Genomic DNA, 17,515 nt, shown 5'->3' with positions numbered 1-17,515 from the left:
CAGCTGATAGATCATGGAAATATCGTGTGTGTGCAGACTGAATTGCAATCAAACAATGAGGCAAATCAATCTCAGTACAGTACTAGCACCTTTTACCTTCATGAACACTGAATAATGAATTGAGATCCTGATCCATCTTTAATTTGTATTTTATGTGTTAGTTTGTGAAGACTGCGAGACATTTTTTATTGAAGAATGCCCTGTGCATAGCCCTGCAGTGTTCCTAAAGGACATGGTGGTGGAATTCGGTCAGCCAGACAGAGCACGTTTAACCCTTCCGGAGGGTCTCAGCATAGCGACTTCAAAAGTTCGAAAAGCTGGTCTTGGTGTATGGAATGAAGGGCAGGTTATTCCCAAAGGCGTTCACTTTGGACCCTATGAAGGAATAGTATCAAATGAAGAAGCAGAGGCTGTCAGTGGGTATTCATGGGCGGTAAGTGACTGCTGTCGTTATCAAGTTCCTTATTTTATAATAAAGTTCAGGACTTATTGGAATTTATTTTCTATAAATTATCCAAGGTTCCCATTCCTGGTTGCTGTTCAGTGAGTCCTACTGGTAAGTAGACAGCGAGTGAAGACAGAATTAGTCTTTGCTGTGAGGCCTCTTGTGTTCACTTAGCCTGTCAACTCATGGAAATGTTCACAAATGAAGAATGGATTACTGGGTGTGTTTATTGTAGGGCTGGGAGCAGCCACGGAACTACCCGAACATGACTCACCACAATCAGGAAGCGAGAAAGCAAACATGCTTCTATCTGACTGGAACCCACCAAACACCACCACAGAGGAAACAATTGCAATTCACCCCACTGAGTCCAAAGGTGTATCAAAGTTCACAGTGCCTTCCCCACAGCTGATAGTGCCAGTGCTGAGAGAAAAATCCTCTCACACCACTGAGGCCATAGCAGACTCCCAACTATTTATAAAAACTCTGCCACCCACCCCGCCCCCAGCTGAGGCAGCATGTTCACACTCTGAAACAAAATCCCTCACTAGAATTCCTCCCCACCCCCCTGCCAGCTGAGGCAATTATTGAACTCCGTGACCGCGAATTCTGAAGTCTCAGCGCTGGCCGGTCAGACTGGTTTTGCTGAGAAATGGTGGCTGCCTTGTTTTCGGTGGGTCCTGCGGTGGCCGCCATTTTGCGAGGTCGGTAGTGCTGCCGTTGCCTGCGCATGCCCCAGATAGTTAGATGAGACAGATCGTCACATCAATGGGCTGGATTTTCTCAATGGAGACAAGTTGGAGGCGGGACTGTTGCTTGTGTCAATGTCCCGTCTCTACCCTCGTCTGACCAACCAGAGGGATTTTCCCCTGATTGACCTTGTTAAGCCCGCCCTGCTGGCTCAGCAGGCCAATTAGCGAGGAAGTCACTGACAGCACGTCTGACGATGACGTGCTCTGTCTGTCAAGACTTGAAAGAAGAATTGTCAGTGTTTGACAGCTCTGTGAGGCTGTCAAACACTGACATTCTCTGTAGTTTGATGAGTGCTTGTGTTCAGGACTCATCAAACCTTTCAATTTGTCGATTTCACATGGCTGTTGGTTCGGAGGATCCAACAGCCAGTCTGTGAAATCGACAAGGAGGATGTCGGGTCTCCCGATCCAGAGAGGATGAAGGCTGTAGGAAGAAAACAAGGTAAGTGACTATTTTTTTACACTTGTCACTCACCTTACATACTTACCACTCCACACTTGCACCCATCACTCACCTCTACATCATATTTCCAGGTACCTCCGACTGCCGAAGACCTCCTCCACGTCACCTCCAACCCGGCGGGGTTCTCCGAGGTCGGGAAGCCTTCAGCTGTGAAGGTAAAATGGCACTAATCCTTTCTTCTGCCTGTTAACAGGCAGTTAAAAGTATTTAATGCCTTTCCCGCCTCCAGGAGACGGGACCCGAAGCAGCACATCTTCCCACCTCCTGGCACTTCTGCTACTTTACAGTGCCATTTGCTTCTCCTCCATTACTCTCCTCCTCCAGAACTTCAGAGTCAGGCTGGGCTGCTGAAAGTGCTTGGGTATCTGAAAGGAGAAATGCACAAGGGTCGGGTTGTGTTGAGGTAGGAGGGAAAGCCAGATATCCATGCATACACCATCAGCAGCGTGCAAGTGAAAAGAGATTGTGGGATGAGGGATAGTGGGCTGAGAGAAGAAGGATTAGGTATAAGCATACCGTCATCATCAGCAATGTTTTTCACTTCCCCGCACTCCACGGACTCTGTCACTGCCCCAACAATTATTGCGAGCACTACTTCCCTCAAGTCCATGAGGTTCTCAATTCTGACTTGCCCTTCTTCTTACTTCTTAGGCAGTCCCTGGGAACCGAGGATGACTTGCTTCCACATTAAACATGAGTTCTCAGGTGACTGATCAATCCAATGCAGGACCGACAGTCTCTGTCACAGGTGGGGCAGATGGTGGTTGCAGGGGCGGGCAGGTGGGTGGGATGCTTGGGTTGACGTAGACTCCTTGCGTTGCTTGCGCTTGGCTGCCGCTTGCTCCTGGCGAAGAGATTCTAGGTGTTCAGCACCTTCCCGGATGCGTCTCCTCCATTTTGTGTGGTCTTGGGCCAAGGATTCCCAGCTGTCGGTGGGGACATTGCACTTTTTCAAGGAGACTTTGAGGGTGTCCTCGAAGCATTTCCTCTGCCCGCCTGGGGCTCTCTTGCCGCGTCGGAGCTCCGAGTAGAGCGCTTGTTTTGGGAGTCTCGTATCGGGCATGTGGACGATGTGACCTGTCCATTGGAGCTGATCGAGCATGGTCAAAGCTTCGATGCTGGGGATGTTGGCCTAAGCGAGAACACTAACGTTGCTGCGCCTATCCTGCCAATGGATTTGCAGGATCTTGCAGAGGCAGCATTGGTGGTACCTCTCCAGTGATTTAAGGTGCCTGCTGTAAATGGTCCATATCTCTGAGGTATACAGGAGGATGGGTATCACTACTGCTCTGTAGACCATGAGCTTGGTGCCGGGTTTGAGGTCCTGGTCTTCAAACACTCTCTTCCTGAGGCGACCGAAGGCTGCACTGGCACACTGAAGGCGGTGCTGGACTTCGTCATCGCTGTTTGCCCTTGTTGACAGAACTGCCACCCGATGACCCTTCACCCATCTGCTGGTGCTCCCGGAGGTTGTGCGGCAAGTTGGCCTGCAAGAGAAAGGAAGCGTCAGTGAGTGTGGTACAATATGTTTGGGTGATGTGCCTGCCATGGTTGAATAGCTGGAAATTTGTGCAAGGTGTGAGATGTGGGTGTAAGTCTTGCAGCAGTGGTAAGTGTGTGAGGTATGAGTGGTGCTGGCTAGAGATTGTTGGTAGGTGACTGATGGGGGTGTGGTGCATTGAACAGTGTTTGCGATTCATGGCACAGATAGTGGGATATGGTATTTGAAGATGCATTTACTCACCTTGACCAGTCGTGTGAGGTCACTAAACATTTTGCAGCACTGGATCCAGGTTCTGCGGACAACACTCATCATACTGACAGCTTCAGCAGTCTCCACCCACAGCCTTCTTGTGTCCGTGGGCCTCCTGCCCCCTGTTGGTAGAGGACCTGAGGATGTCATAGAACCTCCAGGATCAAGGCCTCCAGTGCCACATCAGAAAATCTCCTTGCCCTTTTTCTTGGCTATTGGGCCATGGTTTTCTCCACAATGACAATGAGGTGTTTGTGCAAAAAAGCACTTCCCCTGTATTAGAGCCTTGAACAAACTTTATTGGCCACAAGACTCCACCCAATATTGGCCCCTGAATCAGCACTAAGACAATCAGCAGCACATTTCAGCGCTACGATCATTATAATGAACAGGCAGCATGAATTTTATGTGCTGCCTGCACTACTTTGAACGGGCGTGGGCACATCGTGCTGCCCGCACCTGTTTTTGGGCCTTATCCAATTTCTAGGCCTCTGCCTATTGCATTCTTAGCTTGATTCCCCACTCCTGTTTTTGAGGAATAGAGCCTGTTGGTATTGGGTGACCTTGTAGCTGTTATCATTTTAATCCAATGGCTTTGTACTGAGCCAAGGTCAACTAAGAATGAGCCTACATTCCAGTCCCTTGTACTTTGTTCATCTTCTGATTAATTTAGTCCTGCTGCTCTAATTCAGGTATTATCCTATTAAAGCAGTTCCAGGAGATTCCCAGAGCCTGCTGTCATTGTATTTATGAACAAAGGTGAGTCAGGTGTCACCTCAACCAACTCTCATCATTCCTAGTTTCAGAATGCATTGAACAGTAGTTGCCAAATCCTGGGCGCTCTGACAATACAGTAATTCAGGGACCTTTCCTGACTTTACAAAGCTTCCTGAAACTGTTCAGCACCATTATACTATTTTTCAAGCTCCTATGCTGCATCATTTCAGTCCCAGCCATCGTGTTGAACTGGGCACTCGGATAAAAAGGTATAATCACAGAACACAGGTAAGAGGAAGGTCAATTTTTACTCAAAGACGTGGGAGGCGATGTAATAGAATCTTGCAATACGTGTTAAGCCTTATGACAGTCTAATATAAAGATAAAGTTGCTTTTAAAATTTTTATTATTCCATTCTTTTTATCAAAATACTTTTCTGCAGATCAGCAAATCCAACAGGGATTTTGAATATATTGATGCGAAGGATGAATCTACATCAAATTGGATGAGGTGAGGGAAGACTGATACCGTATTGTGAGGATCACAAGATAGTAACGGATGAAGAAGATCATTTGTCCCATTTCATTTGATCCATCCAGTACAATATCCCACCCAACAGCCAGTCAGCCTTTCATTCTGGGTGGCTGTGGCTGGGAAAACGAGCCAAATTTTTTAATCAGCTCTAGGCATTATATTCAGTATGAACTCCGGGAAACCCGTATTTCTGAATTGCTGCACCTCCCCCACCCCCCGTCAGACATTCCCTCCTTAGAAATATTGGGGCCATTATCTTTCGTATCTACACTGAAGTGATTGGTCCCCACTGAGTGTCCTCTCCTGACAGTGTGTTTGAAATTGAAATTTGTCCATGGCTGGGGACATGTTCTCATTCTAACTCGCTATACTAATGTGCTTTACATTCTGTATTCATTTTACAATTTTAACTTATTTTTGGCCACTTAAATATTTGTATGTTATGTTCCAGGTTTGTTAACTGTGCCAGAAAGGAGGAGGAGCAGAACCTTGTAGCCATTCAGCACTGCGGCAAAATTTATTACAGGACTTGCAAGCCTGTTCCTCCTCGGTGCGAGCTGCTGGTCTGGTATGGTGATGAATATGCCAAGGAACTCGGTATCAAATGGACCACAATGTTGGTGGCAAAACAAGAACCAAAATGTAAGGATTCTGATCAAAATAGGGAACTGTAGCCAAAGTATCATTTGTTTTCTGTTATACTCTCAAAGGTGTTTGATAAAGTGCGACGTAATAGACTTGTCAGCAAAATTGAAGCCCATGTGATCAAAGGGGGAATGTTAGCGTTGATTCAAAATTGGCCATGAGACAGAAAGCAAAGAGTGGTGCTGAATTTTTGTTTGAGACTAGAGGGAAGTATACAGTGGTATCCCCCAGGGGTCAGTATTAGGACCCCTGCTCTTTCTGATACATATTTATGATCTGGACTTTGACAATTGGGGGCATAATTTCAATGTTTGCAGATGACACAAAGCTTGTTCACAAATGAAGAATGGATTACTGGGTGTGTTTATCGTAGGGCTGGGTGCAGCCACGGAACTACCCGAACATGACTCACCACAATCAGGAAGCGAGAAAGCAAACATGCTTCTATCTGACTGGAACCCACCAAACACCACCACAGAGGAAACAATTGCAATTCACCCCACTGAGACCAAAGGTGTATCAAAGTTCAGAGTGCCTTCCCCACAGCTGATAGTGTCAGTGCTGAGAGAAAAATCCTCTCACACCACTGAGGCCATAGTAGTAAACAGTGAAAAGGATAGTAGAAGTTTTCAGGAAGATGTAGATAGACTAATGAAATAGGAAGTTACATGGCAGATGAAATTTAATGCAGAACAGTGTGAAGTGATGCATTTTGAAAGGAAAACTGAGGAGAGGCAACATAAATTAAATGATAACATTTTAAAGTGGGTGCAGGAACAGACACCTTGGGATTCACATACTCAAATGTTTGACGGTGGCAGGGCATATTGTTAAGGCTATTAATAATCATTTGGGACCCTAGGCTTTATCAATAGAGGCATGGAGTACCAACGCAAGGAAATTATGGTAAACCTTTATAAATCACTGTTTAGGCCTCAGCTAGAGTATTGTGTCCAAATCTGTGTGAATCATACCAGGGATGGGAGACTTCAGTTATCTCATAGTAAAAGGATCCTCTGGGAAAGAGTGATCATAATATGTTAGAATATCACATTGGGCTTGAGAGCGAAATACTTATGTCTGAACTAGTGTCTTAAACTTAAATAAAGCCAATTATTTAGGTATGAGTGGTGTATTGGCTATGGTAGATTGGAAAATTAGATTAGAAGATATGATGGTAGATAAACAGTGGCAAACATTTAAAAACATATTCCATTATTCTCAGTGAATATACATTCCTTTGAGAATTAAAAACTCCTGTTGAAAATTGATCCATCCTTGGCTAACTGAAGAAGTTAAGGATAGTATTGGATTAAAAGAGGCTTATAATGTTACAAAGAATAGTAATAAGCTTTAGAGACCATCAAAGAATGACCAAAACATTGATAAAAAGGGACAAAATAGAATAGGAGAGTAAAGTATCAAGAAATATAAGAACAGATTGTAAGAGTATCTACAAGTATGTAGAACGGAAGAGAGTAGCAAAATAAGCATTGATCCCTTAGGAGCTGAGACAGGAGAAATTATAATGGGGAATAAGGAAATGGCAGAGACCTTAAACAAATATTTTGTATCTGTTTTCACAGTAGAAGACAAAAAACATACCAAAAGTAGTGGGGCACCAAGGGGCAAATGAAAGGAAGGGAAATGATTAAGAACAGTAGAGAAAAAGTACTTGAGAAAATAATGGGACTAAAAGCCAACACATCCCCTGGACCCCAACATCCTCGGGTTCTACAAGAGATAACTGCAGAGATAGTGGGTGCATTGGTTGTGATTTTCCAAAATTCCCCAGATTCTAGAACAGTCCCAGCGGATTGGAAGGTAGCAAATGTAACACCGCTATTCAAGAAAGGAGGGAGAGAGAAAACATCGAACTACCGTCCAATTAGCTTGACATCAATTGTCGAGAAAATGCTGGAATCCATTATTAAGTAAGTGGTAACAGGGCATTTAGAAAATCGTAATATCATTAGGCAGAGTCAACATGGTTTTATGAAAGAGAAATCGTGTTTAACAAATTTATTAGAGTATTTTGAGGATGTAACTCGCAGGGTAGATAGTAAATTTGGATTTCCAAAAGGCATTCGATAAGGTGCCACATAAAAGGTTGTTATGCAAGATAAGGGTTAAACATAGAAGATAGGAGCAGGAGTAGGCCATTCGGCCCCTCGAGGCTACTCCGCCATTCAATGTGATCATGGCTGATCATCCAAGTTCAGTACCCGGTCCCTGCTTTCTCCCCACCCCCCTTGATCCCTTTAGCCTTAAGAAATATATCCAACTCCTTCTTGAATATATTTAATGAATTGGCCTCTACTGCCTTCTGTGGTAGAGAATTCCACAGGTTCACCACTCTCTGGGTGAAGAAATTCCTCCTCATTTCATCCTAATAGGCCTACCCCTTATCCTTAGACTGTGACCCCTGGTTCTGGACTCCCCGACCACCGGGAACATCCTTCCTGCATCTAGTCTGTCCAGTCCTGTCAGAATTTTATAAGTTTCAATGAGATCCCCCCTCATTCTTCTAAACTCCAGCGAGTACAAGCCCAGTCGACCCAATCTCTCCTCATACGTCATTCCTGCCATCCCAGGTATCAGCCTGGTGAATCTTTGCTGCACTCCCTCCATGGCAAGAACATCCTTCGTCAGATAAGGCGACCAAAACGGCACACAATACTCAAGGTGTGGCCTCACCAAGGCCCTGTACAACTGTAGCAAGACATCCTTGTTCCTGTACTCAAACCCTCTCGCTATGAAGGCCAACATACCATTTGCCTTCTTAACCGCCTGCTGCACCTGCATGCTTACCTTCAGCGACTGGTGCACAAGGACACCCAGGTCTCGTTGCACTTCCCCTTCTCCCAATCTATTGCCATTCAGATAATAATCTGCCTTCCTGTTTTTGACACCAAAGTGGATAACCTCACATTTATCCACGTTATATTGCATCTGCCATGCTTCTGCCCAATCACCCAACCTGTCCAAATCATCCTGTAGTTTCTCGGCATCCTCCTCACAGCACACACGCCCACCCAGCTTTGTGTCATCTGCAAACTTGGAGATATTACATCTCATTCCCTTGTCTAGATCATTAATATATATTGTGCATAGCTGGGGTCCCAGGACCGATCCCTGCCGTACCCCACTAGTCACTGCCTGCCACTTGGAAAAAGACCCGTTTATTCCAACTCTTTGCTTTCTATCTGCCAACCAGTTCTCTATCCAAGTTCATGCGGTTGAGGGTAATTTATCAGCATGGATAGAGGATTGTTTGACGGACAGAAAAGAGAGAGTAGGGATAAACTCATCATTTTCGGGTTGGCAGGCTGTAACTAGTGGGGTGCCCCAAGGATCAGTACTTGGGCCTCAGTTATTCACAATTTATATTAATAACTTAGATGAAGGGACCGAGTGTAATGTATCCAGGTTTGCTGACATTACAAAACTAGGTGGGAAGGTAAGCTGTGAGGAGGGCACAAAGAGCCTGCAAAGGGGTATAGACAGGTTAAGTGAGTGGGCAATAAGGTGGCAGATGGAGTATAATGTGAGGAAATCTGAGGTTATTCAGTTTGGTAGGAAGAATAGAAAAACAGAATATGTTTTAAATGGTGAGAAACTATTAAATGTTGGTGTTCAGAGAGATTTAGGTGTCCTCACACAGGAAGCACAGAGTTAGCAAGCAGGTAGAGCAAGACATTAGGATGGCAAATGGCAAGACGGTCTTTATTGCAAGGGGGCTGTAGGACAAGATTGAGGAAGTCTTGCTACAATTGTGCAGGGCTTTGGTGAGACCACACCTGGAGTACTGTGCACAGTTTTGGTCACCTTATCTGAGGAAGGATACACTTGCCTTCGAGGCGGTGCAACAAAGGTTCACTGGATTGATTCCTGGGATGAGCGGGTTATCCTATGAGGAGAGATTGAGTAGATTGAGCCCATACACTGGAGTTTAGAAGAATGAGGGGTGATCTCATTGAAACATATAAGATTCTGAGGGTGATTGTAGGGTAGACTGAGAGGCTGCTTCCCCTGGCTGGACAGTCGAGAACTAGGGGGCAGAGTCTCAGGATAAGGGGTCGGCCATTTAAGACTGAGATGAGAAGCAATTTCTTCACTCAGGGAGTTGTGAATCTTTAGAATTCTCTGCCCCAAAGGGCTATGGATGCTGAGTCATTGAGTATATTCAATGCTGAGATAGATAGACTTTTGGAATCACGGGGAATCAAGGGATATGGAGATCGGGCGGGAAAGTGGAGTTGAGGTCGAAGATCAGTCATGATCTTATTGAATGGTGGAGAAGGCTCGAGGGGCCGTATGGCCGACTCCTGCTCCTAATTCTTATTGTTCTTATATAATATAACATAAAAACAGAAAATGCTGGCAATACTCAGCAGGTCAGACAGCATCTGTGGAGAGAGAAACAGAGTTAATGTTTCAGGTCGATGACCCTTCGTCAGAACTCTTATGATCTTATGTTATGTATAGAGACTAAAGAAGCTGGGGTTGTTCTCCTTAGAGCAGAGCAGGTTAAGGGCATTTTTAATAGAGGTGTTCAAAATGATGTGGGGTTTTGATAAGAGTAGATAGAGAGAAACTGTTTCCACTGGCAGGAGGGTCAGTAACCAGAGGCCAAAGATAAAAAGTCAGGGCAGATGAGGTAAAATCTTTTTACGCAGCGAGTTGTTATGATCTGCAACGGACTGCATGAAAGGGTGCTGGCAGCAGCTTCAATAATAACTTTCAGAAGAGAATTGGACATATACTTGAAAAGGAAAACATTGCAGGCTATGGGGAAAGAGCAGGGAAGTGGTACTAATCGGATAACTCTGCAAAGAGCCAGCACAGACATGATGGCCCAAATGGCCTCCTGCTGTGCAGTATGGTTCTATGATAATTGACTGCCTTGTGACTTTTATGTTCTAATAGAGGATAGAGAGTAGATGGAAGCTTGAGGTGCAACTAAGTTTTGTATCTGCTTTAACGGTTCCCAGTTTCCCTACCTGGACAGTGGGTGAGGTGGGATAGTTGCCCTCAGTACTCTTGGACTGGGAAGGGATGAATTCAGCAAGTGTCTCCCCTCCTGATCCCGATACAGTGACTCTTTGGTGTGTCAATGATCCTCAGTTGGTCTCACTGTTGTCTCTCAGACAATGGTTGTTATCCACAGTAGAATAGGCTCTGAGGTCAGGAACTGCCCCCTTAAAAATTATCGTCCTACTTTCCAGCTGAAGAAAGAATTGCTCTCATATCGAGCGTTGGATGTACTCGGGATGGCCCAAAGTCCTTTACATCATTGAGTCACTTTGAGAAGAGCGATCGCTGTCGTTCTGTTCGCAAATTCAGCAGCACAGGTTCCACACACAGCAAGATCCCACAAACAGCAATCAGATAAATGGTCTGGTAATGAGATTGTTCTTGTCCAACTTAACAGGCTGACAAGGACACCGTTTAGCCCGGTTTGAAAGATGACACCTCTGACAGTGCAGCACTCGCTCAGTACAGCACTGCAGTGTCAGCCTGGATTATGTTCTCAAGTCTCTGGAGTGGGACATGAACCCACAACCTCTGACTCAGAGGTGAGAGAGCTAAATACTGAGCCGAGGCTGATTGAGGTTATCACATTTTCGGAGACAGAAGTATTGCCCCACCCCCCACCCCTCCACATCTAGTGAGGTTTTCATGTATTGCCTCCAAAGTGATATTTTCTAACACCAATCTGCCGGCCGAGGCAGTGTTACACCCCCACCCCACTGAGACATTGTCCCCCCACACACTTCCCGCGGGTGTAAGCCCCCGACCTGCACTTACCTGACGCGCCGGCCGTTGAGCTGTGGGCCCCTGTGGGATTCCGATCCTGGGCCTCCTCCAACTGCCGGCGCGCAGTGCCTGCGTATCCCAGGGGCGCAGTTAGTTCGATGCGTCTCCTGGGATCACGTGGGCCATGGGGAGCCAATCGGAGCAGGGAATGCTTCATTCATAAGTTTGACAGGAAGGGCTGTCAAACTTATAAATACTACAAGCCCCAAAACATCACTAAATCTTCAAATAAATGTTTTTTTTACATCACAATTTTTAAATAAACTATAAATTACATGAAATAACTATTTTAAACAAAAATTTAAATTTTTGAAAAAAATTATTTTATTTTCTAACGGGGCTAAAAATAAACTTACCTTTCTTTAAAGTATTTAAAAATAATAAACCTGCGGAAAAAATGTTTAAATTTTAATTAATTCACCACTTACCTTGTAAAAAGCAGGCCTTGCGACTGCTTTTTACTTGTCTAACTTTTGGAGATTTACCCTCCCGGGAAAACCTGCAAAAAAAATCGTAAGTTCGATGCGCATGCGCAGCCTCTCCGGCGCACGCGTTCGAACTCTGAACCCCTTCTTTCAGGGGAACGGAAGTGCCGGTTCCCCGCGCCTGCGCAGTGCATGCAGGAAACCGGCACTTCCATTGGGCTTACGGGTGAGTTCCCCATGCGTACTCACCCGTGGAGACCCGAATTTCTGGGCCAATTGTTATTAGAAAACTTACTTGGAGTAGTTCAAGTTGAATAATTGAGCATTCCCTGCTACCAGGAAATATGTATCCCATTAATTACTACATTTAAACAGGTCTCTGTAACCTGAGCTTTTCCCGTGTCCATTCATGTGTGCACTTTGGCTACCGCTCCGGACCCGAGCCATTCAGTACATTTCCACTTTCTCCCCCTCTTTTCCTTTGCTCTCTGTCCCTCCCTGACCGCTCTCTCCTGTCGTCATGCCCCCTTTCATCTCTCCTTTCGGATACACTGCCGTCCCAAATCCCTACCCCAATCCTTCATTACTCTTCGACCTTCCTACTCTCTGCTGCCATCCCAGGTTTGTTTCCTTCTTAGATAAGCTTACAGATTCCCTCTGTGCCTCTCTTGGCATCCTATGAAGGGCCCATCGAGGCACTCGTTGCTGCCTCCTTACGAGCAGCAACCCCAACTGTCCTATTCGACTCTCTCGCCGACCTTCCCACCCAACATGCCCACTAGGGCAAATGTTGCCAAACTCCTCCCCATCCAACTCATCCCCCACAGTGCTGACACTGGACGCTGGCAGTGGGGCAGCCATCGCTGACCCTCTTCACATCTCCCTCCAGAATATCCGTTCACTTGTGAACAAGGCCCTTGCCATCCATGAGCATGTCGTGGATGATTGCATCAACATCATGGCCCTGACGGAAAATTGGTTGAGGGGTGATGACACCTTATCGTTAAATGAAGCCTCTCCGCCTGGCTATACCTTCCACCACTTCCTCCGCGCAGGCTGCCATGGTGGTGGTGTGGCTCCCATCACCAAATCACACCTTGGTCTGTCCCCCTACTCCTCCGGCACTTTCTCCTCCTTTGAGCATCTCACCCTAGTCCATGCCTCTCACCTCTCATTTTAAATTCTCTTTCTCTAACGCCCACCCAAGTATCATAAAAATGTTATTCCTACGATATCTTCACTGCTTTCCTTCCCCAGCCTCTGCACCGAACGACTTCTCATTCTCTGATTTCAACCTCCATCTCAATCCATCATGCTCTCGCCTCTGAATTCACTAGCCTCCTATCCTATCCATTCTTATCATTCTAATCGTAGACAGAGAATCACCTGCAACGGCTTCTCTTCCCACTCCCGCATCCTTACCTCTGCTGTTACGGTCACGGAAGGAGCGTTAACGTGGCCAGAAATCCTTCCACCACTTCATACAGTTCCCCAAAGGGAACAGTGTGAAGACACGTACGACGACGACCTCTGCTGTCCCCCAAGGATCGATCTTTGGTCCCCTCTTATTAATCATCTGCATGTTGCCCCTTGGCGACATCATCCGAATGTTTCCACATGTACGCTGATGACACCCAGCTCTACCTCACTACCACTTCTCTCGACCCCTCCACGGTCTCTAAATTGTCAGACTGCTTATCCGACATCCAGTTCTGGATGAGCAGAAATTTTCTCCAATGAAATATTGGGAAGACCAAAGCCAATGTTTTCGGTCCCCACCACAAATTCCGTTCCCTCACCACTGACTCCATCCCTCTCCCTAACATCTGTCTGATGCTGAACCACATTGTTCACAACCTTGGTGTCATATTTGACCCTCAGCTGACCACATATCCGCAGCATAACTAGGACCGCGTATTCCCACCTCCAGAACATCGCCCATCTCCGCCCTTGCCTCAGCTCATCCGCTGCTGAATCCCTCATCCATGCCTTTGTTACCTCTAGATTTGACTATTCCAACGCACTCCTGGCTGGCCTACCACATTCTACCCTCCGTAAACTGGAAGCGATCCAAACGCGGCTGCCCGTGTCCTAACTCGCACCATGTCCCGAACACCCATCTCCCCTGTGCTCGCTGGCCTACATTGGTTCCTGGTTAAGCAACGCCTCGATTTGAAAATTCACATCCTTGTTTTCAAATCCCTCCATGGCCTCGCCTCTCCCAATCCCTGGAATCTCCTTCAGCCCCACAACCCCCCGCGATATCTGCGCTCCTCTAATTCACCCCTCTTGAGCATCCCTGATTATAATTGCTCAACCATTGGTGGCTGTGCCTTCTGTTGCCCAGGCCCTAAGCTCTGGAATTCCCTGCCTAAACCTCTCCACCTCTCTACCTCTCTTTCCTCCTTTTAAGGCGTTCCTTAAAACCGACGTCTTTGGCCAAGCTTTTGGTCACCTGCCCTAATTTCTTCTTCTGTGGCTCAGTGCCAAATTTTTTGCCTCATAAATATTCCTGTGAAGAGCCTTGGGACGTTTTACTATGTTAAAGGCGCTATATAAATATAAGTTGTTGTTGTTATTTGTAAAGATACAGTGAGCTTCATTGCACTGTTGGGGCCCCTGGCTACTCCCAGCCAGTTCCCTTTTATTCAACACTTGCTGTTTAATTTTCTGTCCTGTTTTAAGAAAACTGATTTTCACTCTGGTTTATAAAAGTTATTGAAAGAGTATTGATAGCTACCTTGTTCCTTGGAGGATTTCAAAGACTGAATGCATGAACCTTGAAATCTTTGGTGGTATTCTTTAAAGGATGTGTTTATTTGCAACACCTAAAGCTCTGATTGGTTCCCTTGGATGACAAGTCCTGATTGCTGATTGGTCCCCTTGGAGGACAAGACACACCCAGCAGTTTCTCTGGAATGTGTAATTAGATCCTCCCAGCCGACGTAATCAGTTACTTTGCAAAGTGTAATTCGAGCCATTCTGACTGCGAACTCCAGACAGAACAGAGCTCACTTGGAACAGACAGGGCTCACCCTCGCGGGTTAAGACCACCTCCCACCCCCCAAACAAGTTCCTGACCTGCTCCCCGCCCAACATCCTGACCCCCTCCCCACCCCGCCCAACTTCCTGACCCCCTCCCCACCCCACCCCACTTCCTGACCCCCTCCCCACCCCACCCAACTTCCTGACCCCCTCCCCACCCCACCCCACTTCCTGACCCCCTCCCCACCCCACCCAACTTCCTGACCTCCTCCCCACCCCACCCAACTTCCTGACCCCCTCCCAACCCCACCCAACTTCCTGACCTCCTCCCCACCCCACCCAACTTCCTGACCCCCTCCTCACCCCGCCCAACTTCCTGACCTCCTCCCCACCCCACCCAACTTCCTGACCCCCTCCCCACCCCACCCAACTTCCTGACCCCCTCCCCACCCCACCCCACTTCCTGACCCCCTCCTCACCCCGCCCAACTTCCTGACCTCCTCCCCACCCCACCCAACTTCCTGACCCCCCACCCAACTTCCTGACCCCCTCCCCACCCCACCCAACTTCCTGACCTCCTCCCCACCCCACCCAACTTCCTGACCCCCTCCCCACCCCACCCCACTTCCTGACCCCCTCCTCACCCCACCCAACTTCCTGACCTCCTCCTCACCCCGCAAACAAGTTCCTGACCCCCTCCCCACCCCACCCAACTTCCTGACCCCCTCCCCACCCCACCCAACTTCCTGACCTCCTCCCCACCCCACCCAACTTCCTGACCTCCTCCTCACCCCGCCCAACTTCCTGACCCCCTCCCCACCCCACCCAACTTCCTGACCCCCCTCCCCACCCCACCCAACTTCCTGACCCCCTCCCCACCCCACCCAACTTCCTGACCCCCACCCCACCCAACTTCCTGACCTCCTCCCCACCCCACCCAACTTCCTGACCTCCTCCCCACCCAACTTCCTGACCCCCTCCCCGCCCCACCCAACCTCCTAACCTCCTCCCCACCCCGCCCAACTTCCTGACCCCCTCCCCACCTCACCTCTCTCTCTCTCCCCCTCCCTCTCTCTCTCCCCCTCCCTCTCTCTCCCCTCCCTCTCTCTCCCCCTCCCTCTCTCTCTCCCCCTCCCTCTCTCCCCCTCCCTCTCTCCCCTCCCCCTCCCCCTCTCTCTCCCCCTCCCTCTCTCCCCTCCCCCTCTCTCCCCCCCTCCCCCTCTCTCTCCCCCCCTCCCCCTCTCTCTCCCCCTCCATCTCTCTCTCCCCCCTCCCCCTCTCTCCCCCTCCCCCTCTCTCTCCCCCCTCCCTCTCTCTCTCCCCCCTCCCTCTCTCCCCCTCCCTCTCTCTCCCCCTCCCTCTCTCTCTCTCTCCCCCTCCCTCTCTCTCCCCCTCCCTCTCTCTCCCCCTCCCTCTCTCTCCCCCTCCCTCTCTCTCCCCCTCCCTCGCTCTCCCCCTCCCTCTCTCTCCCCCTCCCTCTCTCTCCCCCTCCCTCCCTCTCCCCCTCCCTCCCTCTCCCCCTCCCTCCCTCTCTCCCTCCCTCTCCCCCTCCCTCTCTCTCCCCCTCCCTCTCTCTCTCTCCCCCCTCCCTCTCTCTCTCCCCCTCCCTCTCTCTCCCCCTCCCTCTCTCCCCCCTCCCTCTCTCTCCCCCCTCCCTCTCTCTCTCCCCTCCCTCTCTCTCTCCCCTCCCTCTCTCTCTCCCCCTCCCTCTCTCTCCCCTTCCCTCTCTCTCCCCCTCCCTCTCTCTCCCCCTCCTTCTCTCTCCCCCCCTCCCTCTCTCCCCCTCCCTCCCACTCTCCCCCTCCCTCTCTCCCCCTCCCACTCTCCCCCTCCCTCCCACTCTCCCCCTCCCTCCCACTCTCCCCCTCCCTCCCACTCTCCCCTCCCTCCCACTCTCCCCTCCTTCTCTCTCCCCTCCCTCTCTCTCCCCCCTCCCTCTCTCTCCCCCTCCCTCTCTCTCCCCTCCCTCTCTCTCCCCCCTCCCTCTCTCTCCCCCTCCCTCTCTCCCCCTCCCTCTCTCCCCCTCCCTCTCTCCCCTTCCCTCTCTCCCCTTCCCTCTCTCCCCCTCCCTCTCTCCCCCTCCCTCGCTCCCCCTCCCTCTCTCCCCTTCCCTCTCTCCCCCTCCCTCTCTCCCCCTCCCTCTCTCCCCCTCCCTCTCTCCCCCTCCCTCTCTCCCCCCCTCTCTCCCCCTCCCTCTCTCCCCCCCTCTCTCCCCCCTCTCTCCCCCTCCCTCTCTCCCCCTCCCTCTCTCCCCCTCCCTCTCTCCCCCTCCCTCTCTCCCCCCCTCTCTCCCCCTCCCTCTCTCCCCCTCCCTCTCTCCCCCTCCCTCTCTCCCCCTCCCTCTCGCTCTCCCCCCTCCCCCCTCCCTCTCTCCCCCTCCCTCTCTCCCCCTCCCTCTCTCCCCCTCCCTCTCTCTCTCCCCCTCCCTCTCTCTCTCCCCCATCCCTCTCTCTCTCCCACCTCCCCCTCTCTCTCCCACCTCCCCCTCTCTCCCACCTCCCCCTCTCTCCCACCTCCCCCTCTCTCTCCCACCTCCCCCTCTCTCTCCCACCTCCCTCTCTCTCTCCCACCTCCTCCTCTCTCTCCCACCTCCCTCTCTCTCTCCCACCTCCCTCTCTCTCTCCCACCTCCCTCTCTCCCACCTCCCCCTCTCCCACCTCCCCCTCTCTCTCCCACCTCCCCCTCTCTCTCCCACCTCCCCCTCTCTCTCCCACCTCCCCCTCTCTCTCCCACCTCCCTCTCTCTCTCCCCCACCTCCCTCTCTCTCTCCCACCTCCCTCTCTCTCTCCCACCTCCCTCTCTCTCCCACCTCCCCCTCTCTCCCACCTCCCCCTCTCTCTCCCACCTCCCCCTCTCTCTCCCACCTCCCTCTCTCTCTCCCACCTCCCTCTCTCTCTCCCACCTCCCTCTCTCTCTCCCACCTCCGTCTCTCCCACCTCCCCCTCTCTCTCCCACCTCCCCCTCTCTCTCCCACCT

General features: G+C 49.7%; 1 protein-coding gene across 1 annotated transcript in view; it reads left to right on the top strand.

The window, feature by feature from the left end:
* Nucleotides 1-17,515, top strand: part of LOC147109788 (uncharacterized) — a 29,385-nt gene that overhangs the window by 5,074 nt on the left and 6,796 nt on the right. The window contains 3 exon segments of the mRNA XM_086002378.1: nucleotides 162-433; nucleotides 4,573-4,640; nucleotides 5,116-5,306. Of these exon segments, the coding sequence (XP_085858504.1) occupies nucleotides 162-433; nucleotides 4,573-4,640; nucleotides 5,116-5,306 (531 nt within the window).

Source organism: Somniosus microcephalus, chromosome 12, assembly GCF_052327205.1.
Source record: "Somniosus microcephalus isolate GS21.2 chromosome 12, FLI_Smic_1.0, whole genome shotgun sequence".
Taxonomy (NCBI): Eukaryota; Metazoa; Chordata; class Chondrichthyes; order Squaliformes; family Somniosidae; genus Somniosus; species Somniosus microcephalus.
This window is presented reverse-complemented; position numbering and strand designations above follow the sequence as displayed.